At 35.2% G+C, this 21,638-nt stretch overlaps 1 protein-coding gene across 1 annotated transcript; it reads right to left on the reverse strand.

Annotated features, from left to right (window-relative positions):
* Positions 1-14,087: 14,087 nt before the first annotated feature.
* LOC144562366 (Helicase protein with RING/U-box domain-containing protein) lies at positions 14,088-20,949 on the reverse strand. Its single transcript, XM_078311585.1, has 18 exons — positions 19,968-20,949; positions 19,744-19,877; positions 19,375-19,507; positions 19,219-19,272; positions 18,910-19,074; positions 18,681-18,832; positions 18,508-18,592; positions 18,003-18,176; positions 17,786-17,929; positions 17,179-17,334; positions 16,905-16,972; positions 16,709-16,831; positions 16,517-16,616; positions 16,211-16,323; positions 15,013-15,571; positions 14,852-14,923; positions 14,450-14,548; positions 14,088-14,337 (listed from the first exon to the last, which is right to left on the reverse strand). Exons 1-18 carry the CDS (start codon positions 20,796-20,798, stop codon positions 14,215-14,217), a joined length of 3,285 nt encoding a protein of 1,094 aa, XP_078167711.1. The 5' UTR covers positions 20,799-20,949; the 3' UTR covers positions 14,088-14,214.
* Between the last annotated feature and the right edge of the window lie 689 nt (positions 20,950-21,638).

The following is a 21,638-nucleotide window of genomic DNA, read 5'->3' on the forward strand; positions in this document are numbered from 1 at the left end:
ACCCCTCAAAACAAATCTATTTACCAAAAGCCCTTGACACCTCATCCTTTTATCATGTGAAATGACCAAAATACCCTTTCCACCTCACATGACACATGTCAACACAAGGGAAGTCGGCATAGGGTGAAAATGACCAAAATACCCTTGGCCCATTAAGGCATGAATAGTGTTGGGCTTTGATTTTGGGCTTTGACTTTGGGCCTTTAATTTTAATTAAGGCTTTGATTATTTTGGGCTTTTAAATCCATAATTCAAGCCCATAATTAACAATTAAAATTCCAAATCATATATATATAATTGTCATGTACAATTATATTTCTTTTCGGTTATTGTTCGGTAACTTTTATACAACGTAACGTGTACGTTTATAAATTAACCGTTGTTTCTGCTTGTCATTCTAAATGACATTTATAATTTAATTATATCACGTATAATTAATTATAACCATCTTAATATTAATTATAATCAATTTATAATTAATCAGTAAGATTCTCCGAGTAGCTCCTATATGGTGTGACCCAATAGGATCTGTGTTATGTTGGTAAACAGAGTTAAAACTGTTTTAACTTCTGTTAGTCATGGGTGGCATCTGGCAACACATCATGACCATCCAATTACACAGACGATGCTGTACTGTACAATATCACGATCCAGTAAACAATTTACTTGTGTCAGTTCTTCTGTCTCATAGCTATCAGATCAGTTTCAAGGTAGATGTGTGTCATCCTTGGTAACTGTATCTTTTCTTGATCTTGAGTAGATTATCAAATATAATTACTCTTGTAATTATACCGCATGCAGATAATCTAACTCTATCAAGGGGCCCAGTGATGCTATAGCTCGTATAGAGATACGAGGGACAAATAGTATTCTTGGCAGACTATCACTTCCTCAGCTAAGTTATATATATGGAAATGCTACCGTTATGGCTGCTTTTTACGGACAGCGTTAGATAACACTTACTCATATATATTTCTTAGTGGGAACGATAAATACCTCATACTGTAGAACTTTGACACTGAATGAAAACATAAATGACACGAACACAATTCTATTTAATGTTTCATTCGAGGTCTGTCAAATACCATGTTCCTAGAACATGTATCCATGTGATTAAAATGACATCTCGTGTCAGGTGGTTTGTAAAACTTAACCATCTTTTAATCCACATGCTAACCTTATCGCGGTAATTAGTGTTCCTGCTAATTACCTTGGTCAGTGACTTTTAAGAGTATATATTATCTATATTATGGAGTTTCACAATTTCAGTCATGAACTCGAAATGATCCATAATTTCAATAATACTCAAGGCAACAAAATGATATATAAATAAACATTCAATTCATGAACAAAGCTTTATGATTAACTTATCGTATTATTGACTTCTAGATTATTACAAACTAACAGAACCTACATAATCTTAAAATAGAAGAAATCGTAAAATTCAATAATTGTATGTTTTTGCAAATTAGTCAAATAGACGAAAATGATTATTGTACGAACAACATTTTTCAGCGGGATTTCGAAAAATGCCCAAACCAGTGAGAACCTCACCGGTTCTATAATTTCTTTCCAGTGAGATTCTCACTGTTTTTTTTTATTACAAAACAGATTTTTTTTTAATTTATTTATTTTTTGTATTGAAATATTAGAAATGTTTAATATATTTCTTTGAAAATAGATGGAATACAATATAATTTGATTTCTTAGAAAGACTGCGATAAATAATCCGAATCAACATTTTTTTCCGGTTGGATTTTTCACAACTGTAAGAGAAATTAATATATTTCTTTATGTGTTATTGAAAAAAAAATATGCTTTAAATTTGAGTTATTGATCGCGGTTTAAAAGTCACTTCTAGGTAATACAAAAAATATTATGATCTTTTTAGAACATTTAATTTCTAAAAAGTTGTATCTATTTTGAAAATTATTTTTGAATAACAATCATTAAATAATTTAAAGTTTTTGTTTTTTTTTCAAAAATAGATATAAATTTTTATAAATTAAATGTACTAGAATGATGACAATATTTTATGTATTTACTTAGAAGTGACTTTTGAACCGAATCAATAACTAAGAATCCAAACATTTTTATTTTTTTTCAATAACACATAAACAAAACCCTAAACCCTTTCAATTACTATGCCAAAAGTTTATATGCTTTTGTTGGAATTTTTAGCATTTGTCAGTTCACAATTTGAAACTTTCAATAGAGTGAGGCTATGGTAATATGAGGTTCGTGCTATGCACTCATATTTTTATAATTTTTAAGTTCGAACAGTTCATTCAAAAATTTTGAATATCTTCATATAAAAATATATTTACTGACTAAATTTTACATTTCCTATAAACCTTTTACTATTATGTTAGGTGGGTGAAAAATCCATTGATTTAAAGATTCAATAGTCAATACTGTAAAAAATACCGATTTTTAAAAAATACTCAAATATTAAATAAAATTATTAAAAATAACCACGTTATCCCTAAAATTTTAAAAATACCCCCCCCCCCCCCCCCCCCCCCGCGGATATTATCCGCGCTCCGTAATATTAATTCCCCTCCGCGGATAATATCCGCGCCCTGGATTAAAAAATCCCCCCCGTTGATTTTATCCGCGCCCCGACCCTTTTATTATTTTTTTTGGCACAATTTTTTGTTATAAATATTCAGATCATAAGTCAGAGAGAGAAGGAGAAAGAGAAAGAGAAAGAGAAGAAGGAGAAGAAGAGAGGAAGGAGAGGAAGAGAGAGGAAAAGAAGGAAAAGAAGGAGACATGTTCAGCTGGTAAATCAGGTATGCACTGTTCATATACATATACGTATTTACTATTTATGTTTTTATGTATTTTCTTTTCATGCACTGTTCATATACATGTACGTATACATATTGACTGTTCACGTACTGTTCACAGATTATTCACCGACTGTTTGTTCACTGTTCACGTACTGTTCATATATACTGTTTATGTACTGTTCAAATACTGTTGAAGTACTGTTCAAATACTGTTCATAAATAATGTTCAACTACTGTTCAAAAACTGTAGAAATACTGTTCATATATACTGTTCAAGTACTGTTCTCAACTGTTGACAATTGAAATCAGTAAAATAACCAAATATTTGACATTTATGAATGTAGTTCATTGGCCATGTCTATTGGAATTTCAGTACATTTTGGAGGGAAGTTCATAAATGATCAGTATGGTGTACGTTACTCCAAACCTCCAGTAAATACGTATTGGGTTGAAGAAAATTTCTCATTCGAGGAGTTGCATTCGCTTATTTATAAAGCGAGCGGCTACAATAGGAATCACTGGAAATTAGAAATACAGGCCCGTATGCTCCAAGCAGGAAAGTATCTCAGAATCACATTGGGAGATGAAGGAGCATTCAGAGGCCTGCTTAGGAAGGTTGTGAGGTCCGGTGATCCTCTGTTGGAAGTTTTTGCATGCCGAATTAACCGAGAGTCGGGAGCTAGATGTTCATCCCAAAATTTGGCTGTAGAAAATTATCAACCAAATTATGAACCACACACTCCTCTATTCGTACCTGGAGCAATGCCAGTACTAGAACCATAACCAGAAATATACAGTAATTCACCCCAATCTCCACCTTTTATCCAACCCCAACCACAATTTCCACCTTTTATCCCACATATATCCGTAGGTTCTCCATCCTTACCTGGACCTGAACCAAATCCTCACCCCAGACTGCCACGAGTACAGGAAGATCCAACGGAGTACCGGATGAGAATCTGCAAACTGGGGATGAATGGGGAGAAGGAGACTTGGATGATGAGGTAGATGAGGAAGATGAAGAAGAATACACACAGCCCACTGTGAAGCAAAATAGAGATATGCCGTTAAGTGACCGTTCTGAGACTCACCCGTTCCTAAACTTCAATGACACATCTGCTTTTCGAGAAGCAGATGTTTCTTACTACGGTCATCGGATTGAATACAAGAGTGAGCTCGCAGCAGGCCAATTCTTCGCCAACAAAAAGCAACTGACGAAAAAGATCAGAGAGTACCATGTTGACAAGAACCAAGAGATATATACGAAGAGAAGTGACACATCCCGACTGGAAATTAGATGCAACACTTCAGGTTGTCGTTTTCCGGCCAGTGGGGGTGTAACCATCTTCTGAGAATATCTTCCCGCGAAGAAAATTGCCGTAATCTCCCTCTAGATAAACCGAGGCCATGCCGACACGTACGTACCAAGCCTCATATCTCAATAGAGGATCTCCCTGGAACTGCACCCTATCCTCCGGCATATGCCACAAGTTGGCAATCATATTTCTCACCATTTCGTAGTGTATTTGGTAAAACAAACTCCAATCTTTATCGGGGTGATTGTCGTGCGTCATCCTGTAATTAATATGTTAGTTGCAATTTTAAGTCAATAACCAATGTCCGCTACTAAATAATAAAATAGCATAACTTACCCGTGTAGCCTCCTGATCTCAGATCTCGGGACGTCTGGATCTGCGGAGATGAGTGGAGGATATCCAAACTGATGGAGCACCCGGTCCGGATAGTGGAACTGCACTATCTAGAAGCACACCAGTGGACCCCTGTATAGCCACACTGCCGAATCATCTGCTACAGTCTGCGGCAACCTCCCCTCACTGTATAGCTCCTGGTATGGAGTCCAGGTCACCTGCGTGTCACCCAGGCTCTGAATCTGTCCTCGGACCAGCCTGATACCTACTGGTTTTCCGTGAGGCTGGTTCCTGTACTGATGATGTCCATAAAATTCCTTTACAAATAAATCAAACATGTCATAAAAAAATCCCTATAATCCTATATATAATGTATCAACCATATCAGAAAAATTAACCATGATAACCGCACATGCATACAAGCACAATTGCCACACTATAATTCTTTACAAATAAATCAAAAATGTCATAAAAAATCCCTATAATCCTATACATAATGTGTAAATCAACCATGGTAACCCGGCATGCATACAAGCACAAATTAAGCAATCAATTCGATTCAGGAAAATCAACCTGGCATGCATACATACATACACTAATTAAGCACAAATTAAGCACAAATTAACCCGGCATGCATACACTAATTAAGCAATCATCATTTTGATTGACTCGGGAAAATCAACAACCCGCCTCGATAACCAATCAATTCGATTCAACACAACAAATTCGAGAGAAGGGTTTATCTTTATCCCGAGATAGCTTCAAGTGCAGTTCGATTGGTGGCTCATCACCTCGACAGTGGAGATGACAGGGGGGCGGCTGGTGGGGCTTCGGGGCGGGTGGGGCTGCCTCTAGTGAGGTGAAAAAGAGAGAAGAGGGGTGGGTGGGTCCAGTGAAGGCGGAAAAGAGAGAGGAGGCCGAAACAAATGTGTGCAGGGGGCGCCGTGAGGAGACAGAGAGGGAGGAGAGAGCACAGGGGCGGTGTAGAAGGGGAAGGGGGAAGGGATCCGGGTCCGTTTAAATTAAAAGGGTCGGGGCGCGGATAAAATCCGCGAGCGGGATTTTTTAATCCAGGGAGCATATATTATCCGCGGGGGAGAATTAATATTACGGAGCGCAGATAATATCTGCGGGGGGGTATTTTTAAAATTTTAGGGATAACGTGGTTATTTTTAATAATTTTATTTAATATTGGGGTATTTTTAAAAAAATCGATAAAAAAATGTGTAACCCAATAATTACAAGTGAATTTATATAAAACAAATTTTATTTGGCAGGCCTTCGTTTGTGAAGAAGAGTCTGAAACAGGCCTGTGACATTTCGGCCCAACGGAGTCTCCGCTTTGACCGCCTCGGCAAACGCGGTCACTGTCTCTTGGAAGTTGGAATCGCTTTCCAAATCCCAACTCTCCGCCGAAGAAGCGCTAATGGCCACACATGCATGTTCAATCAAAAACAAAAAATATAATGGCCACACATTCACACAACACATCACACATGCACCACGTGAATACTGAGTACTTGTTAGGTTTATTGAATTTCAAAAAGGACACCTCGCTCCTGTCCAACCACATGATACTACTGTTAATTCCACAACAGCCAAGCCTCTCTCTCTCATCTTTTTCCTTGCCAAAGTTGGATTTTTAATCTTGCAAAATTTCTTTTTCTTCTTCTTTGTGATCATAATAGACTATTCTTGTTGCATCAGTTTTTGCACTAATTGTTCTTTCTCCAATTAAATAGACATGAAAACGATCTTATTTTACCGAAAGTACATAATCAATATACAGAATCAAGATCATTGTACAAAATTAAAAAAAAAAAGGAAAGTCGATCTCAAAGCAAAAAAGAAAAGAAAATGGAACTAAGAAACTATGTCATGTACAGTTTGAAAACGCAAATCCTGGTGTGCATCCTGGCAATGGTTCATAGTAGAACGGCTCGGCTGGGTGCCGCCACATTGCACTTGCACCGGAAGGAGCAACAACAGAAGCAGTAGCAGCAGTAGCAGTAGCCGTAGCAGCGGCATCTGTTACAATGAGAGAACTGTTATTGTCGCCGTGCACGGGTGATACATCAAGCGGAGAGAGGAGCGGTATCGGGGCTTGCCAATTGGAAATAGAAGCGGGTTCTACCGGTCCCACGTTGATGGAAGCTGGGGCATGCATCTGCAAACGGCTTCTCTGCCTCTGTAGCTTGCGACCGGAGTTGTTTCTCACGGGAGGAGGAAGAGGAGATGAGTTTGGAGTTTCCATTGAGTTCAGTAGAAAAGAAAATTAGGGACAGATTGAAAAGGGAGTGTGTGAAAAATGAGAACGACTGGCGGAGAAACCAGGGGCGTTTTATATATCTCGCCTGACTTTTCTAGGAAAAGAAAAGGTTGTTCAAGAGAAGTGTCCATTCCTCCAATTACATAAGATATATAGCTCTCTCTTCACCTGTTTTAGTTCAGTTGATTTAGTTTTCAGTCTGATCTAATTAGTATTTTCTATAATAAAATTTGCTAGTATGATAACTATCCATATAGAAAAAATTATCACTGGATTTCTATTATTTTTATTAAACAAAAACGATCAATATTGTATTCATGTAATGCACATACTACTGTGAGTTTTTAGCTGCAACTCTCTCTCTCTCTTGACACATCATGACAATTTTATTTTAATTTATTTAATTTCTATTTAAATTTCAGAAAATAATTTTGAATTGTCAACATTGTTCTATGTCATAAAGAATATTTATCTACAACAAGTAATTGATTTTTGACGTCTTTATCTATGTATATATATGAAGTGTGCATATGTATTGCTCAAAATGGAGAAAAAGATCAACATTTTAAAATAGTATGCGTTTTTCTTTAAGTTTTCTATTGTATATATATTTAGCTGTCAGAAAAATCAATTATAATATTTTCCGGAAAATTTAATATTTTCAGAAAATAAAATAAAAACCAATTATAAATACGGTTAATTAATGTGTGATGACACATTTTTATGTCTGTTTTGAAATTTCAAACAGTTGATCTGAACCGCTCAACATGATCTTCATATTAAAATGTGGTGGAGACCAAATTTTCTATTTATTTTTTTTGGAAAAAGTTTACTTTTTTTTAGATAGGTACAAAATCATTGTTTTTAAGAAGGTTCGGAATCATCATCCAAAAACTGTGATTCGTGAGTCTGTACCTATATAAAAAATTAATAAAAGGTTCTAAAAATGTAAAATTTGACTTTTAAGTACATTTTAATAAGAAGATCACATTGAGTCGTTTGAATCGACAATTTAGATGCGAAGCGTGATTGGAAAACGAAAACAATGAAATAGTTTAACATTTCTCTTCGTATATATTACAACAGGAAATATTTCATAATAACAAGAAGTTAAGCCTCAAAGAAGGATTCTAAATAGCTAACTATAGATACGCAATAGCTGCGCTATAACTTTTTCGGACCTCAAAAGCTATAACGCTATTAACCGCTTTTTTTTATAATGATTCTAAATAGCTAGTTATGGTTGCGCTATAGTTTTTTCAAACCTTAAAAGCTATAGCGCTATAATCGCTATTTAGAACCTTGCCTCAAAGTAATGTGCACTTGACAATAGTAGTTATTTTGACTAAAGATTTAATTTTAAAAAAATCTAATAAAAATGGAAATTTAATGATAAATTTATAGATATGTTATTGGATATATGGATAGTCTAACAACAGTCACATTTTATGCATTTTAAGTATTGTTTGATACATCAATAACGACCGTTAATTTCGGACAATAGAAATTCAAGTAATTTGTTGTATGATAAAACATGCATTAAAGTTTACCATATTTTATAGACATGTCTATTTTTTATTTTAAATTTCAAATATTTTTAAAATGATTAAGATTGTCTAAATAAGTGTCAAATAACCTCCCTTTTAGGGGTGTCAACGAGCTGGCTCGGTCCGAGCTAGACTCTAGCTTAGCTTGTTAATTTTGAACCGAGCTACAGTCGAGCGAGATGGACTTAGGGCATCCAAGCTAAAATCTCAGCTTGAACTTGTGACAAGCCAGCTCAAGCTGGCTCACTGGGTCTGACTGGATCTTGTTTTTATAAGAAGAAAATAAATTTTACAAACTTTTTGGATCGAGCTGAACCTAGCTAAACAGTATAAAATGTACACAAATTCATACAAATTCACAAATTGATACCTAGCTAGTCGAGCTAGCTCGTGAGCTGACGAGCAAGTTAAGTCCAGCTTGAACTCGTTAATTCTGGACTGAGCTACTGGCGAGCTTTCTCGTTAATAACTCGGTCCGATAACAAACAAGCTGTTAACAAACAAGTTAGGTGCGATTCAATCGACCCATGAGCTACAAGCTTTTGCCACCCCTACTCCCTTGATAACTATATGATCGATTTTATAAAATAAAAATAGTACATATGGTTATTATTTTTATGAAAGGACAGCAATTTAAGAAATTATCTAATTATTAAGGGTACGGTAGAACACTTGGAATCTTTTTTTTTGGAAAATTTCAATGGATTGCAGTTTTATCTTAACAGAGAACATGTGGTTTGTCATTCCCAACAAGATCATGCGGGGAAGGTAGATCTACAACTTTGTCGTCAGTATAAATTTTCTAGTTGTTTCAGTATCTTCCGAAATTTGTATTAATATCATTGTAAAAATAAAAAAATAAACAAATTATGAGAAATTAAAAAAATACCAAGGCCTCCAAGGCTTCAAGTTAACGTGTGGCTCCATTCTTAGAGGGTCGTAGATTGACGTTGAAGTTCTTTAAAAATTCAAAAATGCACTGTAATATATTAACATTTAAGTTTTTCAGGAACCGCAAATTGACTTGGAAGCTCTCTAAGAATAGGACCGCAGATTGATTTTGAGGATATGATATTTTTCGAATTTCTCAATTTCAATAGTGTTTTAATATTTTTTTTTAAATGATATTAATAAAAATTTCGGTAGTATCTTTGATTAGTTTTTGACATTGTGGTAACTAACACAAACTCTGCTTTCCTGTTCAATAATAAAGGGATAATTAAGAGAGATAACATATTTAATTTCATGCCATTATCTACAGTGACATCAAAATTTGTCTTGATCTAAAAAAAATACGTGACTCATGACTCGCTTGCAAAAAAAAATATATGCTTGTTTTTCGCTTGTTTTGACGAACGAGCCACGAGCTGTTTTTATATCTCTAATTTTAATATTAACTCGCTTGTGACTCAGCTTGTTTTGAAAACGAACAAATCAATAGATATACCTAGTTCGACTCGTTGTGAATTCTAATCTAATCTGTAAATTCATATACTTGATATTACTATAAATATCACAATTCATATAATTGGTAAAAAGTGTTGACAAGTCAATAATTTATTACACTAGTTAATACTTATATATATATATAGGGTCCGGCTAATTTGCTGCCGGCAGCATTTTAGCCGGAGGTGCTGCAGGATTTTTTTTATTTTGTGATATCCAAACAACAAATCTAAACCGATAGATGTTTAATCTATATTATAATCTACTTGGAGACCAAATTTCACATTTTTTGAAATTTTTTTACTATTTATTAAGCTGGTTTGAAAACTGCTGATTTCAGTAAATTTCTGCAGCATTGAAATCAGCGGTTTTCAAACCAGCTTAATAAATAGTAAAAAAATTCCAAAAAATGTAAAATTTGGTCTCCAAGTAGATTATAGTATAGATTAAACATCTAACGTTTGAATTTGTTGTTTGGACATCACAAAATAAAAAAAAAGGCTGGCAGCACCGCCGGCAGCAAATTAGCCACAGCCATATATATATATATATATATATATATATAGAGAGAGAGAGAGAGAGAGAGAGAGAGGGGGGGGGGGAGGGATCCAATTATACTTTTTTGGTGACACCGAATTACACTCTCCATTTACTACGTTTTCAAAGTTCAAATAATCGATCCAAACAGTTCAACATAATGGATATATTAAAATGTGCTTGCAGATCAAATTTTACATTTTTCGAATTGTTTTACTATTTATATTTAACAAAATTGTTATATTCAGACCATTGAATTTTTGTACCCATCTTAATAAATAGTAAAAAAATTCAAAAAATGTAAAATTTGATCTGCAAGCACATTTTAACATATCCATCATGTTGAACTGTTTGGATCGACTGTTTGGACTTTAAAAATATAGGGTGTAATCCGGTGTCACCAAAAAAGGGTGTAATTGGATCACTCCTTATATATATGTGTGTGTGTGTGTGTGTGTATAGAGAGAGAGAGAGAAATGAGCTACGGTGAGCCATGGAGTAAAATGCGTTTGTACTCCACGCCATATTTTCATTTTGAAAGTCCAAATGACCGATCCGAACCATTAGATGTGATCTCCATATTGAAATGTGCTTGGAGACCAAATTTTATATTTTTTGGAATTTGTTTACTATTAAGCAATTTTGAAAATTGTTATTTTGCTATGAACAGTAAAAATTTATGGACCATCGGATCAGCGATTTTCAAAATTGCTTAATTAGTAAAAAAATTTCAAAAAAATATAAAATTTGGTCTCCAAGCACATTTCAATATGGAGATCTTGTTGAGCAGTTCGGATTGGTCGTTTGAATTTTCAAAATAAAAATAGGCATAAAACACCAATTCATTTTACTCCATGGCTCATCGTAGCCCATCTATATATATATATATATAACAAACTTTCTAATATTCTTGCTGGAGTTCTGGCTGACATCCGGTAGACCATCTGCAATACGCCAACAAACTTATTTAATGTGAATAATAAACAATAGCACACACAAATTGAACAATTAATAAAACACTTAAATTGAATAGAAAATATATTTAAATGAAACAATAATTTATTTATGTTCAATATTTTATTATTTATGTTGAGTGTTTTGTTATGTACATTAAATGGCATATTGGAAGTTTTGTAGTGAAAAAAAAAACTTTATAAAATTAAAATAGAAGTTCGGGAGCGAAATTCACTCTTTCTCCAGCGACAAAAACTCCAGCCGCTCATTGACAAAAGAGTATAAATAAATAGAACTACATGATTATAATGTTGTGAGAATAAATAAATTTAAATCTAGAAATAAAGTTTATTTGACGTGTTATATTTTATTTTTATCAATGAAATAGTTAATACGCATTTAAAACTACTAACTTAAAAAAAGGGTTTGTCGTAGTTCGTCTAATGTTCGTTGGAACTCCGCGCTGGCTATTCGCCGAAGGTAAAAAATTATTAGTTATTAAAATTATCGACTAGCTAATGAAAAAATTATAGATAATTAAAAGAAAATTGATCAGGTAAATATAATAACAATAACAATAACAATAGTGATATTACGGTATTATTTTTCAGTAAATATTTGTCATAATACAACAGTGTTGTAAAATACGTCTGTTTAGGTCAATTAATCGTTTAATTAGTCATTGGCGGTGACTAAACTTTCAAGAATTTTTTTAATTAATTAACTAATTTTTTATGATTATAGCCAATTATTTTTAATTAATTATTTAGGCCCGTTCTACGAACACGTGGCGTTATTCCCAACAATAGAATACAATAATCCTTACAGAAGATATGCATAAAATAAGAAAAGACATTTGCTGCTACTAAAGTTGTGGTTGGTTTTGAATTTTGACCGTATAATCTTAAGACTATCGGCGCCTCTGTTTTCCTTCAATTGAAAATGATAACAGCGACTTGATGGGTAAGACTAATTGCATGAAATTCTACTAAAGACAAGGTGCTCTTCGGCAACAAAGAATTTAATTTTTTTAAGTGTCTTTTTACTTCTTTTAACTTCGTTTAGTCGCTTAATTTTACCGAACACCAACCTTTTACAGAGGATTAATATCACCTCATTTAGTCTTCTTTTGTTCAAATTTTTATTTTCTGATCAGATTTTAAGACACCTCTACTTTTAAGAGCGGGTCCAGGATTTTGATCGGGAGGGAAGCAAAAAAGTATCGAATCAAATTTAAATAGCTAATTGAATTTAAAACCATTAACTAAGTAGGTACATGATACAAAAACAATACTTTAACTTATACTTCTCAATGCTCTGACTTGTTATTTCTGATAATCTAATTTATCATTATAATTATTAATTATAATTCAAGAAATTTATTTTGATTTTAACACTAAATTTAACTCTAATTACAAATCAAACATTTAGAGAGAGGCAAACAATATTTTAGAAGAGAAAGTTGATCGGAACCAATAAATCACTACTAAAACTCAAAATCCAAGGAGGTGATTGCCTCCTCCTAAGACCATGTGGTTCCGCTCCTGTCTACCTTTGAGTTAAGCTTTCTTAATTTTTACTCACAATTTAAAACAATCAAAATGAGCTCCTTAGTGCAGAATAAAATTTGATTCTAATTGTATTGCAGTTTGCAGACATCTGTTCTTTTTTCTAGCTGCTCCGGTCTGGTCTAAAATATTCAAAAAGTCATTCTCATTTGGTGATTTAATTTGCTTCTGAAAGGCGATAATATTATATATTTAAAGAACGAAAAATAGTTCCATGTGCTCAATATGAGCATTTGGTGATTATGCTAATTTTATTTGGGTATCTAATTAAGTTATCTTTTGACATGCACAAAGGATGCTTCATTTTTTTACTTCTCTTGAAAAGTGGAAAATAAATTCTTATCCAGTTTCAAAAGAGAGGCACCGTGAAGATTTGACCGTGGTGCTTTTAGAAATTAATTTTAAAATTGAAATGTAAATTCGGATAATTACAGAAAATAAATAATATTAAACTTGTTGCTCGACCGTGAAACATTTTTAAGCAAATTTCGTAACTATCGTGCAAGATTTGCAACCGTCACAATAAATAATAACCAGTATTTTGTTGAATAAAATAACTATCGGGTGAGTTAAATAAAATTGTATAACCAAATTATGATTTTTATATAACACATAAAAAAAAATGTATATAACACAAATAAATATTTGACAAGTGCAAACTGCAAAGCATGCTACCAGCAAAAAGCTCCTCCATTTCTTTTCTTTTTATTATTTTCTGTAAGCGTCCATTTGGGAACCGAATCCTCTGCCCACCGGTGGGCAGGAAATTTCTGCCTCCAGAGTCACTGCAGAGTGGGTCTCAATTTAACTCTAAAACTAAAACTATTTTAACCCTAAATCCTTTAACAGTAACTGGACCCACCCCACAGTGACTCTGGGGGCAGGAAATTTGATTCCGTAGCTAACTGCAGAAGGTCATAGGTGTAAATTCTAGATCATCACTCACTCGTGATAACTGATAAGTAACAGAGTAAATTGACCGAATCATCATTAAAGTATCATCGTTTTATAATTTTGATTTTATTAAAATATTAGAAATCCAATTCACATGACATAATCACCCAAGTATTTTTTTTTTTTTCTACGGTCTCACCGTTTTACATGATCAGATCTGGAGGGGTCATATTGGTCATTTCATTTAACTTTATTATTATACCCTTTTGTGACTAATCGTTACTAAGTCTTCAACTCTTCCGTGGTTAATTGGGTCATTTCACATTTTTCCAAAAAAATACAAAATCTGAATTTTAAAGAGAGGAAAATGGGAAAGAAAGCACTATATATAATAAAAAAGAGATCATCTTTCCTTTGATACTTTATCTGGCAAAATTTACATCAAAAACCAATGCTAGTTGGGAATTTACTATTGACAAAATTGGACTAATATTTAAGTCCATTCAACACCACTAGCTTGATAAATAAATACCATAAATATTAAACATTTTTGTTTTATCTAAATAACATCTTGAGCTCCTCGATCCTTGTTGTGCGAACTTCATCATCGGTGAGTGCACCTGAGATCATTCTCTGCTTCTTAGCCTGCACCTGCTGCATCCTTTCCTCCACAGTATCCTAAACAATGAATAAGAGGTTCAGTTGGCTCATAAAACTTTAATTTAGTACAGTACACAAAATATAAATGATATAACAAATTCGGGTCTTGGAAAGAAATGCCTATTTGTACCTTGACAATGAAGCGCCTGACTTGGACCTGTTGCTTTTGCCCAATACGATGGATACGCATGATTGCTTGCTCCTCAACAGCTGGATTCCACCAAGGATCCTATATTGGAAGCGTATATTGTTTAGATTACATATGTAAATGAGAACCAAATAACCAGGTAACCATGGTTAGCACAGCATCTTATCAGGTATAGTTTCATGTTGGCTGGATGGAAATGGGTCAGATTTCTTTCCCTGAATGCAGATTATGTGCAAACATTTGAATACAATAATTTGACTATACATAGATTTGGAAGTTATGGCACAAAGCTACAATTTGCATAAAGAAATGATGTGATGAGTTGGGAATGTTTATATTTGATTTTTATTCTAATTTTTGCATAAATAAAAGAGCATTCCCTACCATCAAGAAGACATTTGAAGCAGCAGTCAGATTCAGTCCAACTCCACCAGCCTTCAAAGACATCAATAGCACCTAATTTTTGAAAAATGTTTATCGTTTGACATTTATCTCTTAAAGAACTCCAAGCCGACAAAGTAATATATACATATACAAATTCTTACCAACTTATCCTTGGATTCACTGAACTCCTTCAACACCCGCTCCCTCTGCTTCTGTAGGAGCTTTCCATCAAAACGCAAGAAACCAATGTTCTTCCTCTTCAATGCTATCTCCAAAAGATCCATGAACCCAGTCCACTGACTAAACACTATACTCTTCTCTCCCTTTCTCAGTACCTCCTCAAGACACCTAATCAGCTTTGTCACCTTGCATGATTCCTTCCACTGATTTTCCACGTCAACCTGGAAACGGCTCTCAAGTGGACAGGTGATCAGATCTGATTTGGTCAACACATGCCGACAAATGGGGCAGGGCCCACCTGATAAACCTTGCCAGCTAGCAAGAAGGCATTCACGGCAAAGACGGTGTGCACATGGAGTAAGCACCGGATCGTCAGATGTTGACTCCAGGCAGATAGGGCACTCAGTAACTACACCTTGGCGAAGATTTTCTACTACCTCCTCTACATAGGCTGGTGTTGGGCCATTACTTGAGTTGGTTTGTGATGAATCAAGGAAGCGACGTGCCAGCTTATCAAGGTCAGTATACTCCTGAGTGCGGCTGCGAATTTGTCAACATGCAATGAATTTACAACATGACCTCATTATAATTTAAGAATAAATTACACAGATGGTCCTTAAAGTATATTCCATTTCCTATTTGGGTACCCAAAGCTGCAAAATTTTCATTTTGGGTCCATAAAATTTAATATCTACCAGATTGACCTGCTTACTTCTAAAAAGTGAATGAAAACCCACACTGTCAGTGCCAACATGCTCATTTGATGATGTGGATGCTAAACTGGAGCATTTAAATTTTTAGTGGATATTCAGGTAAGCCACTGATGGTGTCTCTATCAAAGACAACATCCACCATCTTTAATTAAAAATAGATGAACACTGGCATCAACCATTCATTTAACATACATGAACTGTAGGATCGAGTACATATTGAAAACTTCACAAACAAACAGAAACTTTGAAACTTCAGGAACCAAAATGGGAAAAATGCAATGCTTTTAAGGACCTGTGTAATTTACTCTGAAATAGCTTAGCTTTGGAAGTTTGAAAAGGCCTCAAAATTTCTCCGACAATTCTTAAACTAATCTTAATGGAAATAATATTAAGCTGAAATAAACCTTTGAAAATTTTGGTAAGGTTTCATTTGCTACTAAGATTGAGTGCAAAGTCGGTACCATACCTCATAACAAGAAAAGGGTGGTTGCAGCACTGCCTTAGTCTGAGAAGGAGCTCAAGAATTGATGCATAGTTGTTGAGGACTTTGCCTTGTGCCACAAATTGATCAAATTTTACCTGTTTGTCATTCATGATTCATTAGAATGAAAGAAGTTACATGACTACATCTAACAAATTTGCAAAATAGACAATCTTGTTGCAAATGACCTCAAAAAAATTATTTCTTGAAACCAAATAATTCTGGTCAAAAGCATTTGTTTGCAAGGGGTCTTGGTTTTTCGTCTTTGTTTAGAAGCTGATAGAGACAAACCTGTGATCTCCTAAAAAGAGCTTGGTAGAAATCCCTTTCGGCCTCAGATGGTTCACACTCCACAACTTGCATGTTAATAGGAGGAAGCACAAGAATGGGCCTGAAAAAGAAAGTAGGTTAAAACGTAAAAAAAGAGCTTTTATGAAGTTGAAGCTTGAATATGGAAGGTACTACTTCACAAAAAAAGACTACCTTCCCTCCTTATCCCTTGTTTCTTTGGTTCTCCTCAGCATCAATGGCCTTAAAATTGCCCTGACCAAATTCAACCCTCTTTCATCGCCATTTTCATAAGGTCTTTGAATTAATTTAGTCCACCTAATTGAAATGAGAAGTGTATGATTAGAAAAGATTGTTGACCAGAATTAAAATAGGCAAATAACATGCATACCAGTCCCAGTTGCACCATGGCTTGACGTGCAAGAAGCAGAGAAGACTATAAAGGTCCTCCAAATTATTCTGAACCCAAAAAAGAGACACGATGTCAGTTAAATAAAATTTCTTTCAACTTCCAAACTAAACCTCTTCAAGGAATAGACAACAAAAGCTAGATTTTACACAACAGGAAGAAAACTTATCTGCAGAATCATGAAGATCCCATTTTCATAATATCAAGAAATAAAAGGTGCCTATTGTAAAATTCTTAGAGGAACACAGATGCAAACCTGGAGAGGAGTCCCGGTCAAGCACCACCTACAGTGTGAGCTTAATGCAAAAGCAGCTTGCGCAACTTTGGTTTTAGATGATTTTATTGTATGTGCCTCATCTAACACCACTCTGTACCAATTTACCTTGTGAAATATACTGTTCTGTTCTGAACCCTGCAAATATTTAAATTAAGTACGTTGATAGAGGCCATCGCACTGTCTACATCTATTCTTTAACAGTTTTTCCTTGATCTTTTGGGCTAATTAATATAGGTTACAGGGAGAACGAGGGCTTAAATGCTGACATTCAACCATCTATTAATAAGAATAAAAAGGAAATGATTTCATTTGCATGAACTACAACATTTCATACATTTTGCAAAATATTAGGCATCTGTAATGGACAAAGCAAATTATATTAACTACTTGTAATTTTGTTTCTAGCTTGGACAAGTAATTTTTCTAAAGCTCAATTTCAACTAGTCAAGCAAAGAAGGTCAAATGTTGGGTCTGAAGTTCAACTAAATTAATTACGAGGGATGCTGGTTGCTTCTAAATTTGATAAAAACATTGTACATTGTATTGTTAAATATAGTAAAAGAGAAACTGTAAATGATTTCCTTACAGGTTTATACGCAGAGGTCAAGACACCATAAGTAGTCAATACAACATGGTGGCGGGTGAGAATTCTAGGGTCAGTAGTTCTATCACCCCCATAGTGTATAAATACAGAAAGAGATCCAGGCCTTGCATGCGCTTCTATTTCATCCTGCATTAGTTCCGGTCAGAAATGATTTCCCATTTCAGGATCAAATGCCAGCTTAAAGGTAGTATGAATTTACCTTCCACTGCCCCAACAATGCCATGGGGCAAACAATGAGAGTACCTCCTTTGATATATGTTCCAGAATCGTCTGAGTCACTGTCACAAAATTTCAAGTTCTCTCCTCTTGGGTTTGAAAGCACTAGTGCTATGGTCATGACAGTTTTTCCCAGGCCCATTGCATCAGCCAGAATCTAATAACAAAGGAAATTAAATTATTTGAAAAGAGAAAATTTCATCCTTTGTGCTGTATAAAATGTTAGATCATAAAAACATTTACAAGCACTTGTCATACTCTTCTTCACCCACTTTTCCACCCAAGTGAGAAAGCCATGGTACTCTGGGTATATTATAAAAAAAAAAGAAAAAACAATGTATGTTTCCCGGGAATTTATAGGGAGCGAGCATGTTATTTTCTTGGATGTGGGATATTTGATGTTTTGGAGGGTACAAAAACAACTTTTCATAAGAAACCTGCATAATTGAAGTAACAGTGAAGATAAAGTTCACAGAGAATGGTCATACCCCGCCTCTTGTCTTCTGTGTTGCGCTTGGAAACTGAGTCGTAGTTTCACCAGAGAAAACATTAACATATACAGTGGGGGCCCTCCTGGTAACAGCAAAACAATCTAAATCAGAAAATAAATTTGTAAAGAAAAAAATTCTACCAAGACTAATTAGTAAGAACTATTGCATACTGGTCAATGAATTTGTAAGCACTCCAGCAAGGATGGAGGGTTTTTGATGTTTTCTCAACAGTGACTCCCTGCTCAAGCCCAGACATCCAATAGAGAGCCTGCTTCTGGTATGGCTTCAGTTCACACAGAAGGGTACTGGGTGGCTGTGCTTCCTGCATTTAAAGTAAACAAAAGTCATTACCGAAATTTTAAACAAAGATAAATGAATTTAATTACAAGTTAAGATTACCGCTAAGTTGTAGTGATCTGCAGTACCGACAAGTTTATTAAGAGAAGCCTCTGAGATAGCTTGTTCATCCTTATCGAGGTCAGTGTATGATTCGCCTTCACCAGTTTTTTGCTTCTTTGAGGACCCTGCTCTCTGACTTGGTTGCTCTAAGTCATACATATCATCCTGAATATATTAGGTACCAAGATAGTTGTCAGAATATGCTGATCATCATATTAAACACAGAAAGGCTATCATCACAATTCAAAATGAAAAGTATGTATTACCTAGATAAAATAAAAATATTTTGTATTAGAAGGTTTAGCTTACTCTTAAGGGAATGGAGCGCTTTCTTGAATTAAGCTCTCTTGGAGTGAACTCAGCCTTTAAGAAAAACAATGGTAAATCACGCTCACATAACTACATAAGCATAGATAATGGACATCAATTAAGACAAAACATGAGAGAATTAATAGTTTTACTGACCCCCTTGGTAGGCTTTATCTTCAGCATATTAAATAGAGTTGCGAGAGGATTCACGGTAGAATCGACAAGTGATGGGGTTATATTTGAAGCATCTTTGTCACATTCAGTGAAAATCGAGCTATGAATGTAGAAGCTGCAATTTGTTTATCCAAGAATGCAGACAGAAATATCAGTAGCTAGTACTCAAAAGTAGAAAAAATTTTACAATTTTGCACCAAATGTTTCTGGGCGTATTGGAATGGTAAAACACAGGCATGCACCTCATGCATTATATTATAGATATAGGTAGAGCAAACATTACCATTTTATTAGACCTAGTCATAATAAAATTCATGTGTATAACAAAAAGAAAGAACAAAAATAATTTACCTCATATAAAGTAAAACCTCTTGCATGAGGCTCAGATTCGCAGTTGTGTATACACACGAGCCTCTGACCTTCACCTTTGATGAGTTGACAAGTGGCACAAGACATCTAGTACACTCTGGTGGCAACTTCCCGATCTAAATAATTACACACAAAAGTTATCTTATACACATGAAGCAGGCAAATATTAGCTAATCAACTCCTTAATGCATAATTTTTTAACTAACCTCTCCAGATCGCTTTGTTGAAAAGCGTACTATTGCTGACATGGCAGCAGCAGTCTTGGGCCTGACACGGACCCCACCAAAATCCCTATCAGACGAAGGAAATGCAAAGTGAACAACCTCACCAGCATCCAATAGCTTCTTCCCTCGGCATGTAGACAGCCCTGCAACATAAGTCTTTCCTACCAGAAACCAGTCATGCTCTTCTGGGAAGTTTCCCAGTTCAGGCTCATTCAAGTTTGGTACAACTTGGAGCCTCCTATCTGACACAACACAATCTGGTGGCTTGATGGCCCGAATTGGGCGTGGGTTTAGGTATGGCAAGGGATTGGATGTGGTGAGATTTTGGAGAGTATCATTAGAGTCCTCTCGTGCTTTTCTTTCTTTTTTATCGGCATTATTTCTTCTTTCCATGTATTCTTCAAATGTTTCATCAGGCAGCGGCCTAGCAGAGTCAACTTTTCCGCTAGACATACTGGTTTCTTTTTTAACATTGGGTAGATCATGGTTTTGTTGTGAGCCTAAATCAGATTTCTCCTCTTTAACTTTTATCTTGGCATCGGAAATTAGTTTATCTAAATTAAAATCGAGGTCTTCTTTAGAGGACCCAAAAGAACTCACAGCAGCATTTGATCGAACAGGTTGGGTGCAAACCACAGGTTTCGGTGAATCAAGTAGAGCATTGATTGCGCGGTTTGGATTGTTACCACTTGCATTCAGGGCTCGGATGATGTCAATATCTGTGTATCCTGATCCAAGCACAGATCGGACTGTTGAGATCTCTTCGGCTAGAAGGATCTGGGGTTCTGGCGTTTCAGGCCGTGAAATCTCCATTGGAGGAGAGAGGAAGGTAGGGAGGGAGGACGGGACAAGACGAGAAGACAAAGGTAAAAATGGTGAGAAGGTTAACAGTAAAAAGTGCCCTTCTCGAGGTTTTAACAGGGGGGAAGTTTGGCGGGAATTGAAGAGCCAAAATTTGGGATTATAATTGGTCTATGGTACGCCATTATTTTGAAGCGTAAAATCTGGAAGCAAACTCATGTGGTCTATGGACTAGAAATATAAGACCTGGTGTAGGCAAAGAATACTGGCGATCGAGTTTACAGGAAAAGAAAAATCCATTTCGCGGTATGGCAGGAAAAAATTGGAGAGAGTTTCACAGGAAAAAATAATTTCACGGCGAGTTGGTCTCTTAGACCGGTTCTATGAAAAAAAAGGAAAAATAATTTCATCTTTTTTTTATCGGGAACTTGCGCTTTTTCTGGCGCGAAAAGGTACATTTCAGAGAGGTAATTTATAATTTTGACAGTCATTTTTGCGGTATTTTTTTTTTCCTTTTCCAAATGAAATGATTGACTGCGGTCATTTTTATTAATACCCTAAATAAAAAATATAATTTTAAAAATGCCATAATGTACATTTTTTTTTTAAAATGCCCTGACCACTTGGGTCAGGGGCAGCCCAAAATTCCTAGTGAGGCGCCACCCTCACGGACGCTCCATGCTCCTAGTGAGGCCCCCCCCACACGGGTAGCCTATGTACAGTAATTGCAACAGTAATTGATACAGTAATTGCAACAGTGATTGATACAGTAAGCAACAGTAATTGATTAATTAGACTAATATTACCTGTAGCAATCCCCTGAGAATCGTCAAAAATCGCCTTGTTTTTCTC

Source organism: Carex rostrata, chromosome 11 (assembly GCF_964058835.1).
Source record: "Carex rostrata chromosome 11, lpCarRost1.2, whole genome shotgun sequence".
Taxonomy (NCBI): Eukaryota; Viridiplantae; Streptophyta; class Magnoliopsida; order Poales; family Cyperaceae; genus Carex; species Carex rostrata.

Coding starts and splice junctions, on each gene's coding strand:
- LOC144562366 (XM_078311585.1), bottom strand. CDS start 20,798: ATGGAGATTTCACGGCCTGAAACGCCAGAACCCCAGATCCTTCTAGCC. Junction 18,833..18,909: donor CAGATCACTACAACTTAGCG/GTAATCTTAACT, acceptor CTTTAAATGCAG/GAAGCACAGCCACCCAGTAC. Junction 17,335..17,785: donor TGACCTCTGCGTATAAACCT/GTAAGGAAATCA, acceptor AAATATTTGCAG/GGTTCAGAACAGAACAGTAT.